Genomic DNA, 20,798 nt, shown 5'->3' on the forward strand with positions numbered 1-20,798 from the left:
GGAAAGTTAACTTGTACATCGGGGCGATTTGCAGGCAAGAGGGAAACTAGGCAGTGGTGAATGACGAGGAAATGGAAAGCACTGTAAGAAAATAGCATTCATCCAAGTGGGGCAAAAAAGTGGTGAATCATATGTAACCCATAGATATGCAGAATAATGTGATGGGGAGATGATTGAAACCTAAGAAACACATAATAAATGGGAAGATACTGGTTAGAGATAGAGCATGGAAACAGGCACTTCAAAAGAGTAAATAGAAATGACCTAGTTCCCTACGCAAAGCATGAAAACTAAGGATATAGCTTTGAAGTAGCTGGTTGAAGGATTAGAGAGGAGATAAGGAAGTCGTTTCACTTGGGAGATGATTAGAGTCTGTAACTCACCACTGATCAGGCAGTAGAAGCAGAAATCCATATCACGTTTAGATGGTGTTTGGAGAGATGAATTTCCCAGAGAGACTCGGGTTGCTGAGAGGTGAAAGAAAGGACTTCCAGAACATGGAGCCGAGTTTAAAAGATTTCTGGTGCAGGAGCTTCTTCTTATCGAGTCCCACACACAAGATTAGACGTTGTTCAGCCAGAGCTGAGCACATGACTTGGCATCAGCATAGAATGGTGTCTGTCTTGTGCTTCTTATGCTTGGTGGTGGAAACAGGGCCGCGACGTGAACGCTCTTTCCTTGACCTTGCTCCTTGCAGGAGCTCATAGTGCAATAGGTGGTTATATTATGCGGTAAAGCTGGGGGAATTAGCCCGAGTGGGGCTTTGTGTTATCCTGTTGCTGTTGAAGTGGCAAAGTTCAACCTGGCTACATATGTTCCTTGCCTCCTGCATCCTATTTTCCAGAGGTTGGATCCCCAGTCACCACTGATGTCTGTCCCCGCATCGCTGCAGTCAACTCGAGGCATTGGCTTGCTGTGTTCATGGATTCCACTGGTGCCTTCCTCCCAGGGACCTCTTGACGGGTTTACCAACCCAATGCAAAGATGCCCTCAGCTACTTCTCCCAGTCCCAATATTGAACAAGCCTGTAGTCTAGTAATGACTGTAGCTGCAATATCTCATGCAGATTAAAAAAGGAGCCATATCAATAATACAAAATGATAGCCAATTTAAGAACAGGTGGTATAATGTAGGGTTATGGAAATCGGAATAGACTATTTAACTTGAGACCACTTTGTTGAAGCTATGGCTCGTGTGGGATCTGAACTGTACACCTGCCATTTACCCATCATCTCTTCATCATTTGATGTTAGTTTTAACATCCACAATTGCCATTCAGGGAATCCAGTACCAAACATCTACTGTGTAGGAAGGAACTGCAGATGCTGGTTTAAACCAAAGCTGGAGTAACTCAGTGGGACAGACAGCTTCTTTGGAGAGAAGGAATGGCTGGCATTTCGTCTTGACCCAAACGTCACTCATTCCTTCTCTCCGGAGCTGCTGCCTGTCCCGCTGAGTTACTCCAGCTGTAACTTGTGTCCAAACTTCTACCACCAGGCAGCTGTGCCTGTGATGGGCCGGGCTGAATCCACCGCTCTCTGCAGCCTGTGCGTTGCAATTGCCATACCAGGCCATGATGCAACCAGTCAGGGTACGTTCTGCAGTGCATTCATAGCTGTGTTATTTAGTCATGGGATCTGCACAGGGTATTTATTTCCATCCACGCAGCCCTGGAGAAGGCCGTGGTGAACCACTTTCTGAAACCAAAGTGTATTTAAAAAGGAAGTCATGATCTGGTCTCAAGAGTGGGATATTTGTTATACTGATTGTATTGGGAAGGGTGATTATAGGGTGATGGGTTGTATATATGACTAAGAGATACTGTGTAGTAAGTATATGAGGGGTTTTTCTTTTTTCTTTTTTTCTCTCTTTTTTGTATGGCTTTGTAAATATTTGATTAGTGTATAAATATAAATAATTTGGTGTACATATAGCTGCTAAATTTGTATAAGAAAATTATAAGCAGTTGAATAAGCGGTGGGAATTAATAAGCTTTGGCTTCTTCCTGCTCCTTTTCGGACACATACGATTTAATTTATTAATAAATATTTCTTTATGACACTTTCTAAATTGTGTTTTTTGTATGCTGTTTCACACTTGCTTTTTATTCTTTTATTTTGTTCGAAAAATAAAGAATGAAATAAAAAATAAAATAAGTGTGTCCTCATTCAGGGGATTATTCTGTGAGTTTCTGCTGATGATGGCTTTATCAGCCAGCGTTCACTGAGTAACTGCACCAAAACGGGTCAGTTATCAGCTCTGCGGTGCCTGGCGGGTTCTCCACAGATAGGACTGGGATCAATAAACACACTTTTCCAAAGAGTTGTCTTGACCTGGAGGCCCACTGAAGGAACAATGCAAGCACTCCGAGCCCACCAGCAGCGCTGGTTCTCAGAAGCATAGTCAATAATATTGATGAATGAAACACTGCCAAGTACCACTGCTTGGAAATAGTATGCGGCAATATTGGCACGCACGCAAGCAATTTTTTTTTGGGTTCTGCCATTTGAACAGGGTAACGCACCCACTATTTCAAGAATTGAATTTAAATTATTTTAATTAAGTTAGAGTATTTAAATTAAAAAAATGTCTAATAAAGTCCAAAAGGTCTTGTCCTGAAAGATCACCCATTCCTTCCCTCCAGAGATGCTGCCTGTCCCGCTGGGTTACTCCAGCATATCTTTGGCGTAAACCAGTATCTGAAGTTCCTTCCTCCATTGTTCCCCAGACCTGTTTTGCCCCTACCCAGAAGGCAGTGACAATTTTTGTTTGACTCCAGCCATGTATTAGAGAAATGTTTATCAAAAATTGGACAAATGATGTAAAGAGAGGTTAAGTCAGCAGTAACAACTTTGCCCCCAGATTTTCAATGACTTTTGTGTATACTTTGATGGTAAAGATGGTAAGGGCACAGCAGTAGTTGCCTACAACGTCAAAGATGCGGGTTCGATCCTGACTACAGGTGCTATTTGTTCTCCCTGTGACCTGTGTGATTTTTCTCCGGGATCTCCAGTTTCCTCCCACACTCCAAAGACACACGGGTTTGAGGGCTAATTGGCTTGGTGTAATTGTAAGCTGTCTCCGGTATGTGTAAGAACGGGATTGCTAGTTTATCGCTGTAAACTAAACTAAACTAAACTAAAGATACTTTTTATAAATGCAGGTCCTTGTTGTAAACTTGCTTAGTGTCCTTACACAACAAAATAGGAACAGCCAGGTAGCTCCAAACAGCTGTGTTTAAGAAGGAACTGCAGATGCTGGAAAATCTAAGGTACACAAAAATGCTGGATAAACTCAGCGGGTGCAGCAGCATCTATGGAGCGAAGGAAAAAGGCAACGTTTCGGGCCGAAACCCTTGGGTTTCGGCCCGAAACGTTGCCTTTTTCCTTCGCTCCATAGATGCTGCTGCACCCACTGAGTTTATCCAGTATTTTAGTGTAGCTCTCAACAGCTGCAAGGTGATTTGTAACTTTAATTTTTTTTAGTTGGTTATTAAGGTTTCTAAATTTCAAAAATAAACTTTCTTCCTAAAAGATCTGTGCAAGCATCCAAGCACGGTGCGGGCGCAATCATCGATGCTCTTCACAAAGCTTGATCGAGCCCGTTTAGCTGGCTGCCGTACACGTTTGTTTCTCCTTGCACTGCAGCGCTGAAGCTCATTGTAAATAGACTCTGACTACATTTATTGCACTTAAAAGATAATTAACCTTAGGCCTCAAATTATGCTGTGCAAATAATAGCTCAATGGATGCTTGACCCTGTTCATTTCAATTCCCCCCCCAGCCAGTTAGTTTAACAGAGTGAATTGGTTTACTTAAGGCCAATCAGCCAATCAGCACTGTTGCTATTGACATAACATGGTTTCAGGTGCAACATCGATGAAGTGTTGTGGCCTTATCGACAAAGCATGGTTTAAGTTGCTGGTATCACCTGGGACTGGTTCTCTGCTTCACCTTTCCACCCATTTAATTAGCCGTTTGGTGCCGAATGCCCAAGAGGTTATCTCCATTCTTCTCTGGCCCACACGACCATTGCCTTTGCTATCTCAGCCCTCAGCTCCCTCTCCTCCACCTAACTCCACACTGTCTCATGATTCAGAACCAACGGCAGAGATAGAGTCGCCATTGTAGATGGGAGTGTCTCTGGGAGTTGGGAACAGTTGTTGACAACCACCGCCTAAGATCTGTCATAAGGTCATAAGGAATAGGAGTAGAATTCGACCATTCTGCCTATCTAGTCTATCAAGTCATTGCCATTCAATCGTGGCTGATCTATCTCTCCCTACTAACTCCATTCTCCAGCCTTCTCCCCACAACCTCTGACACCTGTACTAATCAAGAATCTATCTATCTCTACCTTAAAAATATCCACTGACTTGGCAAAGAATTCCACAGATTTATCACCCTCTGACTAAAGAAATTGCTCCTCATCTCCTTCCTAAAAGATCGTCCTTTCATTTTGATTCCTCTAGTCCTAGACTCTCCCACTAGTGGAAACATCCTCTCCACATCCACCCTATCCAAGCCTTTCACTATTCTGTTTGTTTCAATGAGGTCCCTCCTCATTCTTCTAAGTTCCAACGAGGACAGGCCCAGTTCCAACAAACGCTCATTGTAGGTGAACCTACTCATTCCTGGGAAGTCTTGTAAACCTCCTCTGGACCCTCTCCAAGGCCATCACATCCTTCCTCAGATATGGTGCCCAAAGTGGCTCACAATATTCCAAGTGCAGCCTTACCAGCGCCTAAAAGATCCTCAGCATTACATCCCTGTGCACTTGAGATGTACCCGCTGATACAATCTATATAGTCATGAAACAATTGTTTATTTTCAATAGCGCTGAGAAAATTATCAACCACAAGTCTTTCGTTCTACTATTTTTGAGCCTATTTCTGAGCCTACTCCTATTTCTGAAGACGGCTCTCGACCCGAAACGTTGCCTATTTCCTTCGCTCCATAGATGCTGCCTCACCCGCTGAGTTTCTCCAGCATTTTTGTCTACCTTCGATTTTCCTGCATCTGCAGTTCCTTCTTAAACAAAAGCAATTTTTGATCTGTTGTTTCAGTGGGTAGAAAGATATTCAGATAATTGCAGCATATCAGGATGTTCGAGAGACAGCGCAAGACCCAGAGTCATTGTCAGTGCTTTATTGGCACACGTCAGGGGAAATTAATTTTACAACTAACTCCACGAATAGACAGGGCAGCCGCCTGCAAACCTCCACATAACAACGACAGTCCAACAATAACTCATTATTGCTGAGACCTAATGGTCTTTCATCCTTTCAAAGCTCTAGGTAGGAACTTGAGGAGGGACGTTCTGTTTAAACGATGATGATTTTGTTTGTGTTTTAATAGTTTTCTTCTCTTGTGTAGGATGATTACATCCGGACATGGGATCAGCGTCAGGCCTTCGATGAGGGTGAGTTTTTCCATCGAGGCTTTTCTTTTTTGTGAGACTGGGAGTTTAAAACTGAGTTGTTTCATTAGATGATTTAGTGTTTCTGTAACTCTGTCTCAATTCCATCCATGGACACTCACGTTGTCCCAATTTCCGGCCCATTTTCCCTCTCTTCCTATTTACTTCCCTCGCCTTTTATTTCCCTTTCTCTCCCTCTATATCTGTGAGCTTTCTAAATGAAATTAGTTTGCTTTTTTGTTTCAACAGGACTTGAGCCTTCTGCTTGCAATTCAGATCTCATTTAATACCAAGGTGATAGTGATCAAAGCAAAGGTCATTGTTAGCCCAGGGTCAGTAGGTACCAAACTCACCTCAGAAGGAAGTGAGATCCAGTTCCTCACCAAATATATAGGTGTATATTTATAATTTATATATATATGGGCTGTTAGTCTGTGAGAGGGAGAGAAAGGCTGACCTGCTGAGTTACTCCAGATTTTTATGTATTAATCATATGGGGAGAAGGCAGGAACGGGGTACTGATTGTGGATGATCAGCCATGATCACATTGAATGGCGGTGCTGTCTCGAAGGGCCGAATGGCCTACTCCTGCACCTATTGTCTATTGTCTATTGTCTATCATATTGAATGGCGGTGCTGTATCGAAGGGCCGAATGGCCTACTCCTGCATGTATTGTCTATTGTCTATCATATTGAATGGCGGTGCTGTATCGAAGGGCCGAATGGCCTACTCCTGCACCTATTGTCTATTGTTTCCATGAATCAGGGGGGTTCCGTCTGAGAGGGGAGTGGAGAGAATGGCAGAGACTGAAGAATAACCTTGAGCATGGGAAGGGACAGAGCAGGGCACTGTGTCCTTCCTCTGTCAGTCAGTAGGCTGCTTCTAGGCTCAACAGAGATTAACGGAGAACAAACAGTTGAGGTGAATGAGTGGTGTCAGCTGGCCACTGGGCCGTGTCATGTAGCCTGGTGTTGGTACAGCTGTCAGCCATCAGCTGTAAGCATGTGTGAAATAAATCAGCTGAGCTGCCAGAGATGGGAGATGATGCCAGAGTGCTGGAGCCCCTGGGAACATTGAAGGCAGCACAGAGACAGAGCAGCTGAAGCATGCATTGAATTTGTTGCAGAGACGCAGACAGATGCAGACATGCTGGGAGAACAGGGTTTTATCAATTTTAACAACACTTTAACAACTTCAAGGCTCCATCCAAGAACTCAAACAGTCCAGGTGAGGCAGAGGTTCACTTGCACCTTCTCCATCCTCATGTACTGTATCCGCTGTTCCAGGTGTCAACTTCTCTACATCGGCGAGACCAAGCGCAGGCTTGGCGATCGTTTCGCTGAACTCCTCCGCTCAGTCTGTCTTAACCAACCGGTGGCCCAGCTCTTCAACTCCCCCTCCCATTCCCAATCTGACCTTTCTGTCCTGGGCCTCCTCCATTGTCAGAGTGAGGTCCAGCGCAAATTGGAGGAACAGCACCTCATATTTGGCTTGGGCTAGTTTATACCCCAGCGGTATGAACATTGACTTTAGATAGCCCTTGCTTTCTCTCTCCATCCTCTCCCCCTTCCCAGTTCTCCCACTAGTCTCACTGTCTCCACCTCCATTCTATCTTTGTCCTGCCCCTGCCCTGACATCAGTCTGAAGAAGGGTCCCGACCTGAAACGTCACCCATTCCTTCTCTCCAGAGATGCTGCCTCACCCGCTGAGTTACTCCAGCATTTTGTGTACACCTAGGCTTTATCAATGCTGGTTTAACCAGGCTATGATTCCTTAAAACTGGACCACATAGACAAAAAAAAGCTGGTGTAACTCAGCGGCAGCATCTCTGGAGAAAATGAATAGGTGACGTTTCGGGTCGGGACCCTTCTTCAGACTAACTACTGAAAACAGTCTGAAGAAGGGTCTCGACCCGAAATGTCATCTATTCCTTTTCTCCATTCTCCAGAGATGCTGACTGACTCGCTGAGTTACTCCAGCTTTTTGTGTCTATCTTCTGTTTAAACCAGCATCCTTCCTGCACTATAGACCGCGTACCAGGAGTCAGTCTTCCTGAGCTCCATGAATTTTCTACATATCTGATATTGAACTGTGGGGCCCAGCATGTTTAACATATTATGAAAAGCACCTTGGTGCTATTTTTATTGTTGGTTTTAGTTTGCTAATAACGCCACTCAACACATCAGCGTTTCAGATATGTGGCAATGTCAACCAGTATAAAGTGATCATGTCGGGTCACTGCATCTAAAGAGACATTGAAATAATACAGAATGGGGGCAAGTCAAGTTGAGTGGATCATTATATGCATGTGTACAGTGAAGTGTAGATACAATGAACATCTAGCTTGCAGCAGCATCACAGGCAAGTAGACTCAACCAGCACGCACAACATTAATTATGAATTATCTATAAATTCTACAAGGCAGTGAAAAGAAAAAGACTGTGCAAAAACAAGACATTCAGAAGTGCAAAGCGCAGTTAGAAAACAAGTCCATGGTGGTGCAAAGGTGGTCCATAATGCTCGGTTGCTGAGGTAGGATTAGGGTTGTGCAGTAAAATGGAGAACCAAGGAACTGATAATGCTGGAACCTTAAGCAAAACACAGCGCTGGAGGATCTTGGCGGATCTGGCAGCATCTGCGGAAGAAGTGAAAGCACATTCCCGTCGCAGATGCTGCCTGACCCACTGAGTTACTCCAGCACTTTGTGTTTTGCTTTGGGTTGTGCAGGTCAGTTCAAAAACTTGATGGTTAGAGAGAAGTAGCTGCTCTTGAACCTGGTGATGTGGGACTTCAGGCATCTGTACCTCCTGTGCGATGTGAGAAGAGGAACGGCCCGAATGGTGGGGATTCTGTATGAGAGATGCCGCCGTCTTGAGGCAGCACCTCGTGTAGATGCTATCGATGGTGGGAAGGTTGGAACCGGGTGAGTCCACCACTCTGCAGCCTCTGTACATTGGAATTGCCGTTGCAGGACATGATACGACCAATGAGGTCCCACGGTACATCTGCAGAAGTTTGGTAGATGCCAGAGTAGACTTTAATTTGTTTTTGTTTAGTTCAGATTCAGATTCAGATTCAACTTTAATTGTCATTGTCAGTGTACAGTACAGAGACAACGAAATGCAGTTAGCATCTCCCTGGTAGAGCGACATAGAATATGATTTCAATAAATAAATCTGTTTACATGCAAACAGTCATAGACTTCTTTTTTCCTGTGGGAGGAGTGTCCGAGGGGAGGAGGGGGGGGGTGATCGGCAGTCACGGAGGTACATTGTTTAGAGATACAGTGCGGAAACTGTCCTTTTGGCCCACCGAGTCTGCGCCAACCAGCAATCACCCCATGCACTAGCACTCTCCCACACACTAGAGACAATTTTCAATTTTACAGAACCCATTAACCTACAAATGTATACGTCTTTGGCGTGCGACTGGAAGCCGAAGCACCCGGAGGAAACCCATGAGGGAGAACGTACAAACTCTATACAAACAGCACCAGCAGTCAGGATCGCAACCGGGTGCTGTAAGGAAGCAACTCGACCGCTGCGCCACAGTGCCACTCCTTCTATTTTGTATCACCTTGTGAAGAAGGGTCTGACCCAAAATGTCTCTTTCCATGCTGCCTGACCCAGTGAGTAACTCAAGCACTTTGTGCTTTACTCATGATTCACAGATCCTTGTGCCTCTTGCATTATATTCTGTTGCTCTGTAACACCACCTAATGAAGAATTGATGCAATTACTAGCCTATGATTATACAGTTTCAAACCCAGGTGAATTTGATAACATAACAAAGACTGTAATAAGTAGTAAAGCTAATAGATATTCGGACAAACTTGGATTGTTTTTTCTGGAGTGTAGGAGGTTGAGAGAGACCTCAGAAATATATAACGTAGATAGTCAGAATGTGCAGGAAGGAACTGCAGATGCTGGTTTAATCCGAAGATAGACACAAAAAACTGGAGTAACTCAGCGGATCAGACAGCATCTCTGGAGGGAAGGAATGGGTGACGTTTCGGATCGAGACCTTCGTCAGAACCTTTTTCTCAGTGGAAATGTCAAAGATCAAGGGAAGATGGAGAAAGTTTAAGGGAACTTTGCAGAGCAAGTTTTGATAAGGATAGTGGTGCGTACATGGAACAAGGTGGTGATGGAGGCTGATAAGAATGGCATTGAAGAGGCTTTTAGATAGGCACACGGGACATGCAGTGAATAGAGGCAGAGAGGATTAGTTTATCTTGGCTTCATGTTCGGTACAGACATTGTGGGCCTGTTCTTGTGTTGTTCTGTCCTATGTTCTTTAGGTTAGTTGAAGGACCTCCTGCTGCGTCACCCAATGCAGCACGGCCCTGAGCCTTTGATAATCAGGCAGCCTTGGGCCTAATTGTTACTCTCCTCAAGGACACCAAACATAGCACTCTTTCAGTTGTTGGAAGGAACTGCAGATGCTGGTTTAAACCGAAGATAGACGCAAAATGCTGGAGCAACTCAGCGGGACATGCTCCATCTCTGGAGAGAAGACGTTTCGGGTCATTCACACTGCTAAACCCCAACTCATGTTGTAGAGATTAGGAGGTTACACAAAAAAGCTGGAGAAACTCAGCGGGTGCAGCAGCATCTATGGAGCGAAGGAAATAGGCAACGTTTCGGGCCGAAACCCTTCTTCAGACTGATCGGGGGCGGGGGTGGGTGGGGACAAGAAAGGGAAAAGGAGGAGTAGCCAGAAGGCTGGGGGATGGGAGGAGACAGCAGGGGGGGCTGAGGAAGGGGAGGAGACAGCAAGGACTAACAAAATTGGGAGAATTCGATGTTCATGCCCCCGGGGTGCAGACTCCCCAAACGGAATATGAGGTGCTGAATTTCCGGTGCTGCTCGCTGTGGCCATGGAGGAGAATGTGGTCGTACAGTTGGAGGGCAGGAGGGATCACAGATGGGGGACAGTTAGAGAGGAGGTTGTGAAACTGTCTCCGGAGAGAAGAGGAGAACTTCTTCAAGGTGGGCATATCTTGTTGTAGAGATAGTGCGTTACTTCTGCTTTCTGGTTAACCTACACCCAATAACTGGACAGTTCGGATTTAACCCCTGAACGTCACCCATTCCTTCTATCCAGAGATGCTGCCTGCCTGTCCCTGCTGAGTTAGTCCGGCATTTTGTGTCTCTCTTTAGCACACTTGCAGTCCTGGGCTTACAAACCAATCTGTGAGTCCAGGAGTCTCCGCACTTGAAAGTTGTAGGGGAGAAGATCAATGAGATGAGATACGGGTGAATCCCACCCACTGACAAGCTTGAAGAAGACGTGTGTGGATTGCACAAGCAAAACTGTTAACAGTTGGTAGACGTGACCCAGCCAGTAACTCGTGGTGGTAAACTGTTCATTTTTATCTGACTTTATCCAGTGGATTTGAGAATCCCTGTGGCAAGAACAGTCCGAGGCAGACATCAATAATATGCTAAGGTACACAAAATTGCTGGAGAAACTCAGCGGGTGCAGCAGCATCTAGGAGCGAAGGAAATAGGCAACGTTTCAGGCCGAAACCCTTCTTCAGACTTCAAACATCAATAATATGCTACCTTGCTTCTTGCGTGTAGGTCCAACACGCTAAAGATTTCTGATGTAATTGAATAGATATGGTCGTGCGCACTGAGCAAAAACAGTGAGGCAACAGTGTGAATTGCCTCTTAAGTCCCAACTCAGGGGCCACAGTGATTTTATTTGCTGCCTGGTTCTGTGAATATGCATGTTGGCAACAATGCAGATAAGAAAGTGCTTCATTCTTTATTGCCATTGATCTTAGGGCCTGCAGCCCAATAAATTAATTGTGTAGGAAGGAACTGCAGATGTTGGTTTAAACCGAAGATAGACACAAAAAGCTGGAGTAACTCAGCGGGACAGGCAGCATCTCAGGAAAAAGAGTCTCGACCTGAGACGTCACCCATTCCTTACTCCAGAGATACTGTCTGTCCCGCTGAGTTACTCCAGCACATTTTTTTGTGTTAAATCCAACCCCAATCTGTTCTCTGTGCTAAAGGAACTCGGTGACTGGCACTGTTCCTCCAGCACTTTGTGTTTTGCTCAAGATTCCAGCATCTGCAGTTCCTTCGGCCCATTTCTGTTTTCTTATGCGTCATAAATATTCCCATGGCACAGTTTTGAAAAGAGGAGGCCAGGCTCTGTTCACTGTTGTCCTGGCTGATAATTATCCTCCAAGGAACAGCAGTGAAACCAGTTATCACAGTCCTCTCCTCTAGTTACAAATTGTCTGATATCTCCCATATTATTAACACTGACCTCAATGCAGAAGTAGGGTGGTGGTTGTAATTTGGATTACTGAATATGAAAGGCGCTATGGAAATGCAAACTCAATATGTTCCAAGAGAAAGTCTTCTGGATTATAATACCATGTTGATACACGATTTGAGTTTAGGAGCAAGGAGGTCCTTCTGCAGTTGTACAGGGCCCCGGTGAGACCACACCTGGAGTATTTTGGTCTCCTAATTTGAGGAAGGACATTATTACTATTGAGGAGTGCAACGTAGGTTCACAAGGTTAATTCTCGGGATGGCGGGAATGACATATGATGAAAGAATGGGTCGAATTGGGAATTAGAAGGATGAGCGGGTATCTTATAGAAACATATAAAATTCTTAAGGGATTGGACAGGCTAGATGCAGGAAAAATGTTCCCCATGTTGAAGGAGTCCAGAACCAGGGGTCACAGTTTAAGAATAAGGGGTAGGCCATTTAGGACTGAGATGAGGAAAATCCTTTTCACCCAGAGAGTAGTGAATCTGTGGAATTCACTGCCACAGAAGGCAGTGTATGTCAATTAATTTGATGTTTTCAAGAGAGTTAGATTTAACTCTCTAAGTGTCTGAAGAAGAGTTTTGGCCCGAAACGTTGCCTATTTCCTTCGCTCCATAGATGCTGCCGCACCCGCTGAGTTTCTCCAGCATTTTTGTCTACCTTCGATTTTCCAGCATCTGCAGTTCCTTCTTGAACACGTTAGATTTAGCTCGTAGGGCTAACGGAATTAAGGGATATGGGGGAAAAGCAGGAATTTTGGATGACCAGCCATGATCATATCAAATTGCGGTGCTGGCTCGAAGGGCCGAATGGCCTACTCCACCTATTTTCTGTTCCTATGACTTCAATCCTGCAAGACCTTCATCAACAACAGGCCCACATCAATAAGAAAGACTCCTAATTGACCTTGCTAGTTTAGCCAGGGTGAACATTAACTTATTATATGACCCTGGCACTAATATGTTCCATGAGAGTATTAAGAGTGCTCTGGTACTTTTGAAAATCGAACCTGTGTAAAATTAGTGTAAATTTGGAAAAGCAAAGTTGCATTGCTCAGTGCACTTTGGGATATCCCAGAGCACTTTGAAGGCAATTAAATACTTTTGAGATGCAGAGACTCGTACAGCCTGAATTACAGCAGGATGTTTGCAGACCAGCAAGCTCCTACACTGAACAACATGGCAATGACCAGACTGTCTGCATTCAGTACATTAATTTTGAGATAAATGCTGCATGGGATAACCAGAATTTAAAAAAAAACAAACCCTGCAGATGCTGATTAATCTGAAACAAAAACAGAAATGCTGGAAGTACTCGGTAGATCTTCCAGGTGAGACAGAGGTTCACGTGCACCTCATCTACTGCATCTCCGGTGTTCCAGATGTGTCCTCCTCCACATCAGCGAGACCATTTTCTGAACATCAGCATCGCGAAGGCAAAGGTTTCTGGATCTCCCAGTTGCTGATCATTTTAACTCCTCTTCCCATTCCCACACTGACCTTTCTGTCCTGGGCCTCCTCCATTGCCAGAGTGAGACCACTTGCAAACTGGAGGAACAGCACCTCATATTCCACATGGATAGCTTATAACTGAACACTGAATTGTCCAATTTTAGGTAATTACAACCCCCCCCCTCATTCCATTCTCTTCTCAGCTCCCCAGGGCCACTCCTGTACTTGCATCTATTTCTCCCCTCCCCCTTTCTTCCCACCTACTTCCTTTCCTCTCAATTCACAACTTCAAATCTTTTGTTTCACACCTTCTGTCTTTTCAGCTCTGCCCTTTGTCCAACCACCTGGCTAACACATAACCCCCTCACCTGTATCAACCTGCCTGCCTGCCAACATTTGTCTTACCTCTCCACTCTTCCAACTTTCTTCTCCCCCCACCCCCTCCTCCCCCTTATCTGAAGAAGGGTCCCCTCCCAAAACAACACCTACCCATGTTCTCCAGAGCTGCTGCCTTTACCGTTCATTTACTCCAGCACTTTGACTTTTATTTTGGAAACCAGTATCTGCAGTTCATTGTTTTTTTTCCCAAGAACAGAAATGTTTCAGAATATGGAAGTGTCTTAGCCCAAATCCAGCTGTCCTCTCAGACAGTGGAAGATACAGGAATTGCAGATGCTGCAATCTTGCATGGGCTCTGCAGGTCAGGCTGTATCTCTGGAGGACGGGGTTTAGACAAACCCTACTTCAAAAACCCACACGGTCACAGGGAGGACATGCAAACTCTGCAGAGAGAGCACCAGAGGCCAAGATGGGAACCAGAGTCACTGAAGCGGTACTGCCAAATGAAGCTTCACCTTTCTGAGTCACAGAGTCATACAGCCCTTCGGTCCTAATACGGAAACTGGCCCTTCAGCCCAACCCATCCATGCCGACCAAGATGCCCTGCTTAAGCTGGTGCCATTTGCCTGTGTTTGCCTTTATCCCTCCAAACCCATCCTATCTAAGTATCTGTCCAAGTGCATTTCAAATGTTATTATACCATCTGCCTCTACTACCTGCTCTGGCATCTTGATCCACATACCCACCGCTCTCTGAGTGAGACCAGCCGTTTAGAAAGCTTCGAGAAGAGAGGCGGTTGACTCATGTAGTTGTAATGTGGCAAACACAGCAGCCAATTTGTGTGATGCCGACCAGCCAACTTTTAATAAAAAGGATAAATATTAGCCAAGATATTGGATAAGAACTCCCTGTTCTTTTTTTTTTTTAATGGTGTTGTGGTGAGGGTATGTGACTTGTTCACACCCCCTGCTATGTAGTATTTCTTCGGTAATGCAGTGGGAACAACAGACTGGATTTTATGAACTTGGGTCCCTGGAATAGGAATCAACTCCATCGTGTGTCTCAGTCACTTGAGTGGCTACCAGATGATAACGCTGCTGAGGACCTGAAATGGTCTTCAGTTTCTGACGTGCTGAGGGATATATTCCTTCAGACAGCACAGGGATATGGAAAGATGCATTAATATCTACAATCTCTCGGATGGGAAATATATTCCCAGCAACTCTGCCATTAGTGAGCATTTAATGATTATTTAATGAAATCATTAAAGGTTTTAGACTACAGTTTCTCTCTGGCTTTTAGACAGCTTCTATGTTTAGTGTAATGCTTTTTGGACCAGCAACAGTCCAACTTGGCTACAGACGGAGAGCTAATGTGCTTTAGGAAAATACACTGCGGTGATAGACTATCCAGGGGAGTTTACTAACAAGTTTGTGACCCTACAGTGCCTTTCAGCCACTTAATAAGCATGAAAATGGGTCGGGGAAAAACTGACCATGGACAAAGAACGAGGTGTTAAGATTAACAATTTGGTCAGGAGGATTGGTTGCAAGGAGTAAGGAGAAAGATGGAGAGATTTAGCTCAAGATTCCAGCATCTGCAGTTCTGTGTATCTCACTGAAAGATATAGTTACTGGACCAGGTCCATAGCAGGTAGTCAGCATCAGGGATAAACCTGCCTTCACCCTGTCTTCAGGCTGACTGCCTGTGGTAGTGACAGGTGTCCGTCACAGTGTTGATGGAAGTAAACACAAAATAAATGTCTCTGGCAAGAGATGCTGCCTGTCCTGCTGAGTTACTCCAGCTTTTTGTGTCTATCTTCGGTTTAAACCAGCATCTGCAGTTCCTTCCTACACAAAGTAATGGGTAAACACCCTCCACCCCACCCCCCGCCACCCCCTTTCTATTGCATTCAATTCTTGTGGGAAGAAACAACATTTTGTTAGCGTTCCTAATGACCTCGGGCTCTGCAGCGGTGAAGCAGGTAGTGCCGCTGCATGACAGCTCCAGTGACTGGGGTTGAACCCTGACCTCCGCTGGTGTCTGTGTGCATTTAGCAAGTTCTCCCTGTGACTCCATGGGTTCCTCTCACATCCTAAAGGCATGCAAGGTTCAATGGGTCAATGATGCCAAGTGCTAACACAGTGAAATTCATCTTCTTACAAAGAGCCCAAGAGAGTAATGCCACACTGTGTTGAAATACCGTTGCAATTGGTTCGCCAATTCCCCCCAAAATATAGATGTAGATGTTGAGAAAATCAAGGGGGGGGGGGGGGGGGGGGGGGGGGGTTAATGAACATTTGAGAGGGAAAATGCTACATGGAAATAAGTAGAGAAGGAGGAATGATGAGATTGCTCAGAGAGCTGGCATGTTCTCAATGGGCTGAATGGCCTCCTCTATCAGAAATCCGAAACCGTGTACTTTTAGTTTAGAGATACAGCTCGGAAACAGGCCCTTCGGCCCACTGAGTCCGCACCAGCCAGCGATCCCCGCACATTAACACAAGCCTACACACACACACACACACACACACACACTAGGGACAATTTTACATTTATACCAAGCCAATTAACCTACAAACCTGTACGTCTTTGGAGCGTGGGAGGAAACCGAAGATCTCGGAGAAAACCCACGCAGGTCATGGGGAGAAGGTACAAACTCCGTACAGACAAGCACCCATAGTCAGGATCGAACCCGTGTCTCTGGTGCTGTAAGGTAGCAGCTCTACCGCTGTGCCACCGTGCCACCCTATGTACACTAGTCTTTATTGAATCATGTACTTGGATACCCAGGTCACTCCGTACCTCAGTCCTCTCTGTTCTCTCACCATGTGTTTTATTTTCCCTGCTGTAACGTACAATGTCACATTCACCATATTACGCACCATTCGCCGCATCTTAGCTCAGTTACTTAACCAATCTGCGTCTCTTGGTAGCTTCCTTACAACAACTTGACGTCTTACTTGCCAGTGACCTGATGAACCAGACTTGTGTAATCTACTCCAGCATTTTCTCCCGGGTTGGATCTCAACAGCCGCGTGTAATACTGACAACTCCCGGCTCACCCCTGGGGTATTGGCAATTCCCTTTACGCACCAGTGGTTTCACTGCAAAACAAGGCTGACCTTAAGAACTGCTCACTCCCTCAGGGGGGGTTTCACCATGACTTGAAGCATCACATAGAAAAAGTGTGTAAAATTGTCCGTGGGGTAAAGCGTTCTGTCCCTTGCAGCTAAGCAGTGACACTCAGAGGTATAAAACAACAAGAGGAAAGTGAGAATGAAAAGCTCAGAGCGTAAGCCATAGAGGGAGTACAGAGAAGGTTCACCAGACTGATTCCTGGGATGTCAGGACTTTCATATGAAGAAAGACTGGATAGACTCGGCTTGTACTCACTAGAATTTAGAAGATTGAGGGGGGGTCTTATAAAAACTTACAAAATTCTTAAGGGGTTGGACAGGCTAGATGCAGGAAGATTATTCCCGATGTTGGGGAAGACCAGAACAAGGGGTCACAGTTTAAGGATAAGGGGGAAGTCTTTTAGGACCGAGATGAGAAAAACATTTTTCACATAGAGAGTGGTGAATCTGTGGAACTCTCTGCCACAGAAGGTAGTTGAGGCCAGTTCATTGGCTATATTTAAGAGGGAGGTTAGATGTGACCCTTGTGGCTAAAGGGATCAGGGGGTATGGAGAGAAGGCAGGTACAGGATACTGAGTTGGATGATCAGCCATGATCATATTGAATGGCGAATGGTGCAGGCTCGAAGGGCCGAATGGCCTCTACTCCTGCACCTATTTTCTATGTTTCTAAGACAAATCCATGAAGAAGCTAAGGTGGAACTTATTTATCCAGTGGGTGGTGAGAATGTGGAAACCATTATCATGGGAGATGTGTGCATCGGTGCGTTTGAAGGGGCAGTACATGAGAGAGAGAGGGAATGATGGTCCTCTGATTACATTTGCTCTTTGTAAGCCTCATTGTCACCTTCCCCTGGCTAACAATGATCTATTCTACGTTTTCCTTGTCCTCCTCCTTTGATCTCTCGCTTTCACACCTTACCCTTCCATATCTCTGCGTCTCCCTCTCCCTTGACTCTCAGTCTGAAGAAGGGCCTCGACCCGAGAGATTACCCATTCCTTCTCTCCAGAGATGCTGCCTGTCCTGGGGATCAGGGGGTATGGAGAGAAGGCAGGTACGGGATACTGAGTTGGATGATCAGCCATGATCATATTGAATGGCGGTGCAGGCTCGAAGGGCCGAATGGCCTACTCCTGCACCTAATTTCTATGTTTCTATGTTTCCCACTGAGTTATTCCAGCGTAATGTGTCTACCTTTATATAAAATGCCAGAGCAGGTAGAGTCGTATGGAGCTCTGTCATTGGTATGGGCTAGATGGGCTGAAAGGTCTGTTTCTGTGTCAGAAAACAACGCAGTCGCTGTCTTGTTAATGGGGGCGATTGGGGAGGTGGGGGGGGGCTTGTACATCCACAGTCACAGAATTTTTACTGGCTGAGAACTTTTGTCAGTGGCTGCTTTGTATCCAGTTACCGAAGGTCTTAGAATGAGGACCGCAAAAATTGGCGTTCCTCAAAGGACCTTGATTCCACCCCCAACCCATGATATAGTAGCGTCTTCAGTCAACCCAGAGAATGTTGAGCCAGGCTGGGATATGATTAGGTTACACAGAAAAGCTGGAGAAACTCAGCGGGTGCAGCAGCATCTATGGAGCGAAGGAAATAGGCAACGTTTCGGGCCGAAACGTTGCCTATTTCCTTCGCTCCATAGATGCTGCTGCACCCGCTGAGTTTCTCCAGCTTTTCTGTGTAACCTTCGATTCTCCAGCATCTGCAGTTCCCTCTTAAACACAGGGATATGATTAGTATTTATCCCTGGGGCAATGGGTGATCTGGTTAGCAAGGTGAGGTATACACGTGACATGATTAACCCAAGCTAAACCTGTTGCTATGGCAACGTGTGTTGACCTCTGGAGCTCGATAGGCTTTTGATTAGTAAGGGTGTCAAAAGGTTACGGGGAGAGACAGGAGAATGGGGTTGGGAGGGGAAAATAGATTGGCCAGTTTTGAATGGCAGAGCAGACTCAATGCGCCAATTGGCCTAATTCTGTTCCAATGTCACTTGATCTTATATGTAAAAATGAACTACAGATGCTGGAAAAATCGAAGGTAGACAAAAAAACTCAGCGACAAGGGTCTCGACCCGAAACGTCACCCATTCCTTCTGTCCAGAGATGCTGGCTGTCCCGCTGAGTTACTCCAGCATTTTGTGTCTATCCTCCCCCCTCCCCCGTACCTTTGTTTGATCTTTTTTTCCCCCTCAAGGTATTCGTCCAAACCCCTTCCAAATCTAGTTCTGGAATTTCCAGAAATTCCACTGTATGAAAGTATTAATCTGCCTCTTGGAGTTGTTGCCAACAGCAAGAGCTTGTAACATCTTGTACTGCTCTCCTGACCAGAATATGACTCAGGCATCACAAGGCATGCCTCAGACACACTTCTACTTGAACTCTGGCAGAAAGCCAAGGGCTCAGAACCTTCTAGAAGGCAGTCATCGTGCGATGATTGCGTTTCATACTGTGAATATCATGAGTTCTTTGTGGAATGTTGCCTGAGTTTAAAGCTAAGGCCCATTACAAAACATTCCTTCAAGTTTGGTTCGAAATGTTCAACCACGGCTCGAAATGTACCCGCAGTTAATGTCAAAGGGAGTCATTGAGGGGGAAGCCAGTGAAAAAAGAGATTACAGAGTCTAGAGGAGGGCGAGAGGAGCAGAAGAGAGAGAGGATTTTGACTTTTAGCTTAGTTTAGAGATACAGAGCGGAAACAGGCCCTTCAGCCCATCGAGTCCGCACCAATCATTGATCCCCATACACGAGCACTATCCTACACACAATTTACAATTATTACAGAAGCCAATTTACCTACAAACATGTCCGTCTTTGGAGTGTGGGAGGAAACCGGAGCACCTGGGAAAAACCCACGCAGGTCACGGGGAGACAGACAACACCCATGGTCAGGATCGAACCTGGGTCTCTGGCGCTGTAAGGCAGTAACTCTACTGCTGCACCACCGTGCCACCCTACTGGTCTGGTGTAATGCTAAACTCTTTGTAGATTCGTAATACAATCTCAGTAAGTATTATCTGTGTCTTTGTAGGATCGGATGCGGGTATAAAAACCACTTTGTCCATTTTCTCATCTGTCGATGAGTTAGATCCCCTAGAGGGAGCCAGACCCTGGAAAATATATTGCCTGCTGCAGAACTAAAGCTGGAATAACTAGCGGCCAATGCTTCAGTTGCAAAGGTTCTGTCAATGATACCACAGCACACACCCACTGACAGACCTCAAAGCTCCAAGTGGGTAACCACGGCTCAAAATGTACCCGCAGTTAATGTCGAAGGGAGTCATTGAGGGGGAAGCCAGTGAAAAGAGAGATTACAGAGTCTAGAGGAGGAAGAGAGGAACAGAAGAGACAGGATAGAGCAACTCAGCGGGTCGGGCGGCATCTCCCGAGAAAAAGGATGGGTGACTTTTGAGGTCTAATGAAAATCTGAAGGAAGGGTTCCGACCCGAAATGTCACCCTGCCTTTTTCTCTGGAGATACTGCCTGGCCAGAATAAATCCTGTTGATCAAATGGGAGCCATGTGCAAACACTCCCCCCTGCGGCACGGCTGGGCTCCCTTCTCCACCACTCCAGCTGCCCTCCTCCACCCTGCCCTCTGCCACCACTTACTGCCATCAGGAGCGGACCAGGAGATTGGGATGGGGTGTGGGAGCAGGGGGGATGGAAGCTGGATCTAAATAATGTGGGAGGAGAGGTCTGGGAGTAGGTGGAGGGGACAGGAGAGTATGCGAGAGAGTGGTGCTCGCTTCACCCACAAACTCCACCCAACGCCCCCGCCCCCAACACAAGGGTCCCACTTGGTCTAGTAAATATAATACTTGGAGTCTTGTTTTGTGAGATGACTACGGCGGGTCTGGGAGGTTAAAATATAAGGTGGCACGTGAAATATATTAACTGATAATAATGTTACATTATACATTACAATTATATTAAAATGATATTATATTCATATTAATAATTATATTAATTGGAATTAAATTGAGCCTGGAGGGCAAGGGCAATGGAAGGGAGAAGTTCCTGACTGGTGTTAGATACAAGTAGCACCAATCCTGAATTGCACTAATTTTCACAGGTTGACTTCAGTAGGCGGTGGATATGAATAATGGGTGTCACCCACACATGCTTTTAATGTCGCTCACCAGG

The 20,798-nt window shown here is 45.5% G+C and overlaps 1 protein-coding gene across 1 annotated transcript in view; it reads left to right on the forward strand.

The window, feature by feature from the left end:
• spock2 (SPARC (osteonectin), cwcv and kazal like domains proteoglycan 2) overlaps positions 1–20,798 on the forward strand; it is a 60,126-nt gene that overhangs the window by 19,293 nt on the left and 20,035 nt on the right. Inside the window, exon 2 of the mRNA XM_055661746.1 lies at positions 5,376–5,421. Within this exon, the coding sequence (XP_055517721.1) occupies positions 5,376–5,421 (46 nt within the window). The remainder of the gene's footprint in view (positions 1–5,375; positions 5,422–20,798) is intronic.

The sequence above is a fragment of the Leucoraja erinacea genome, chromosome 34 (assembly GCF_028641065.1).
Source record: "Leucoraja erinacea ecotype New England chromosome 34, Leri_hhj_1, whole genome shotgun sequence".
Classification (NCBI taxonomy): Eukaryota; Metazoa; Chordata; class Chondrichthyes; order Rajiformes; family Rajidae; genus Leucoraja; species Leucoraja erinaceus.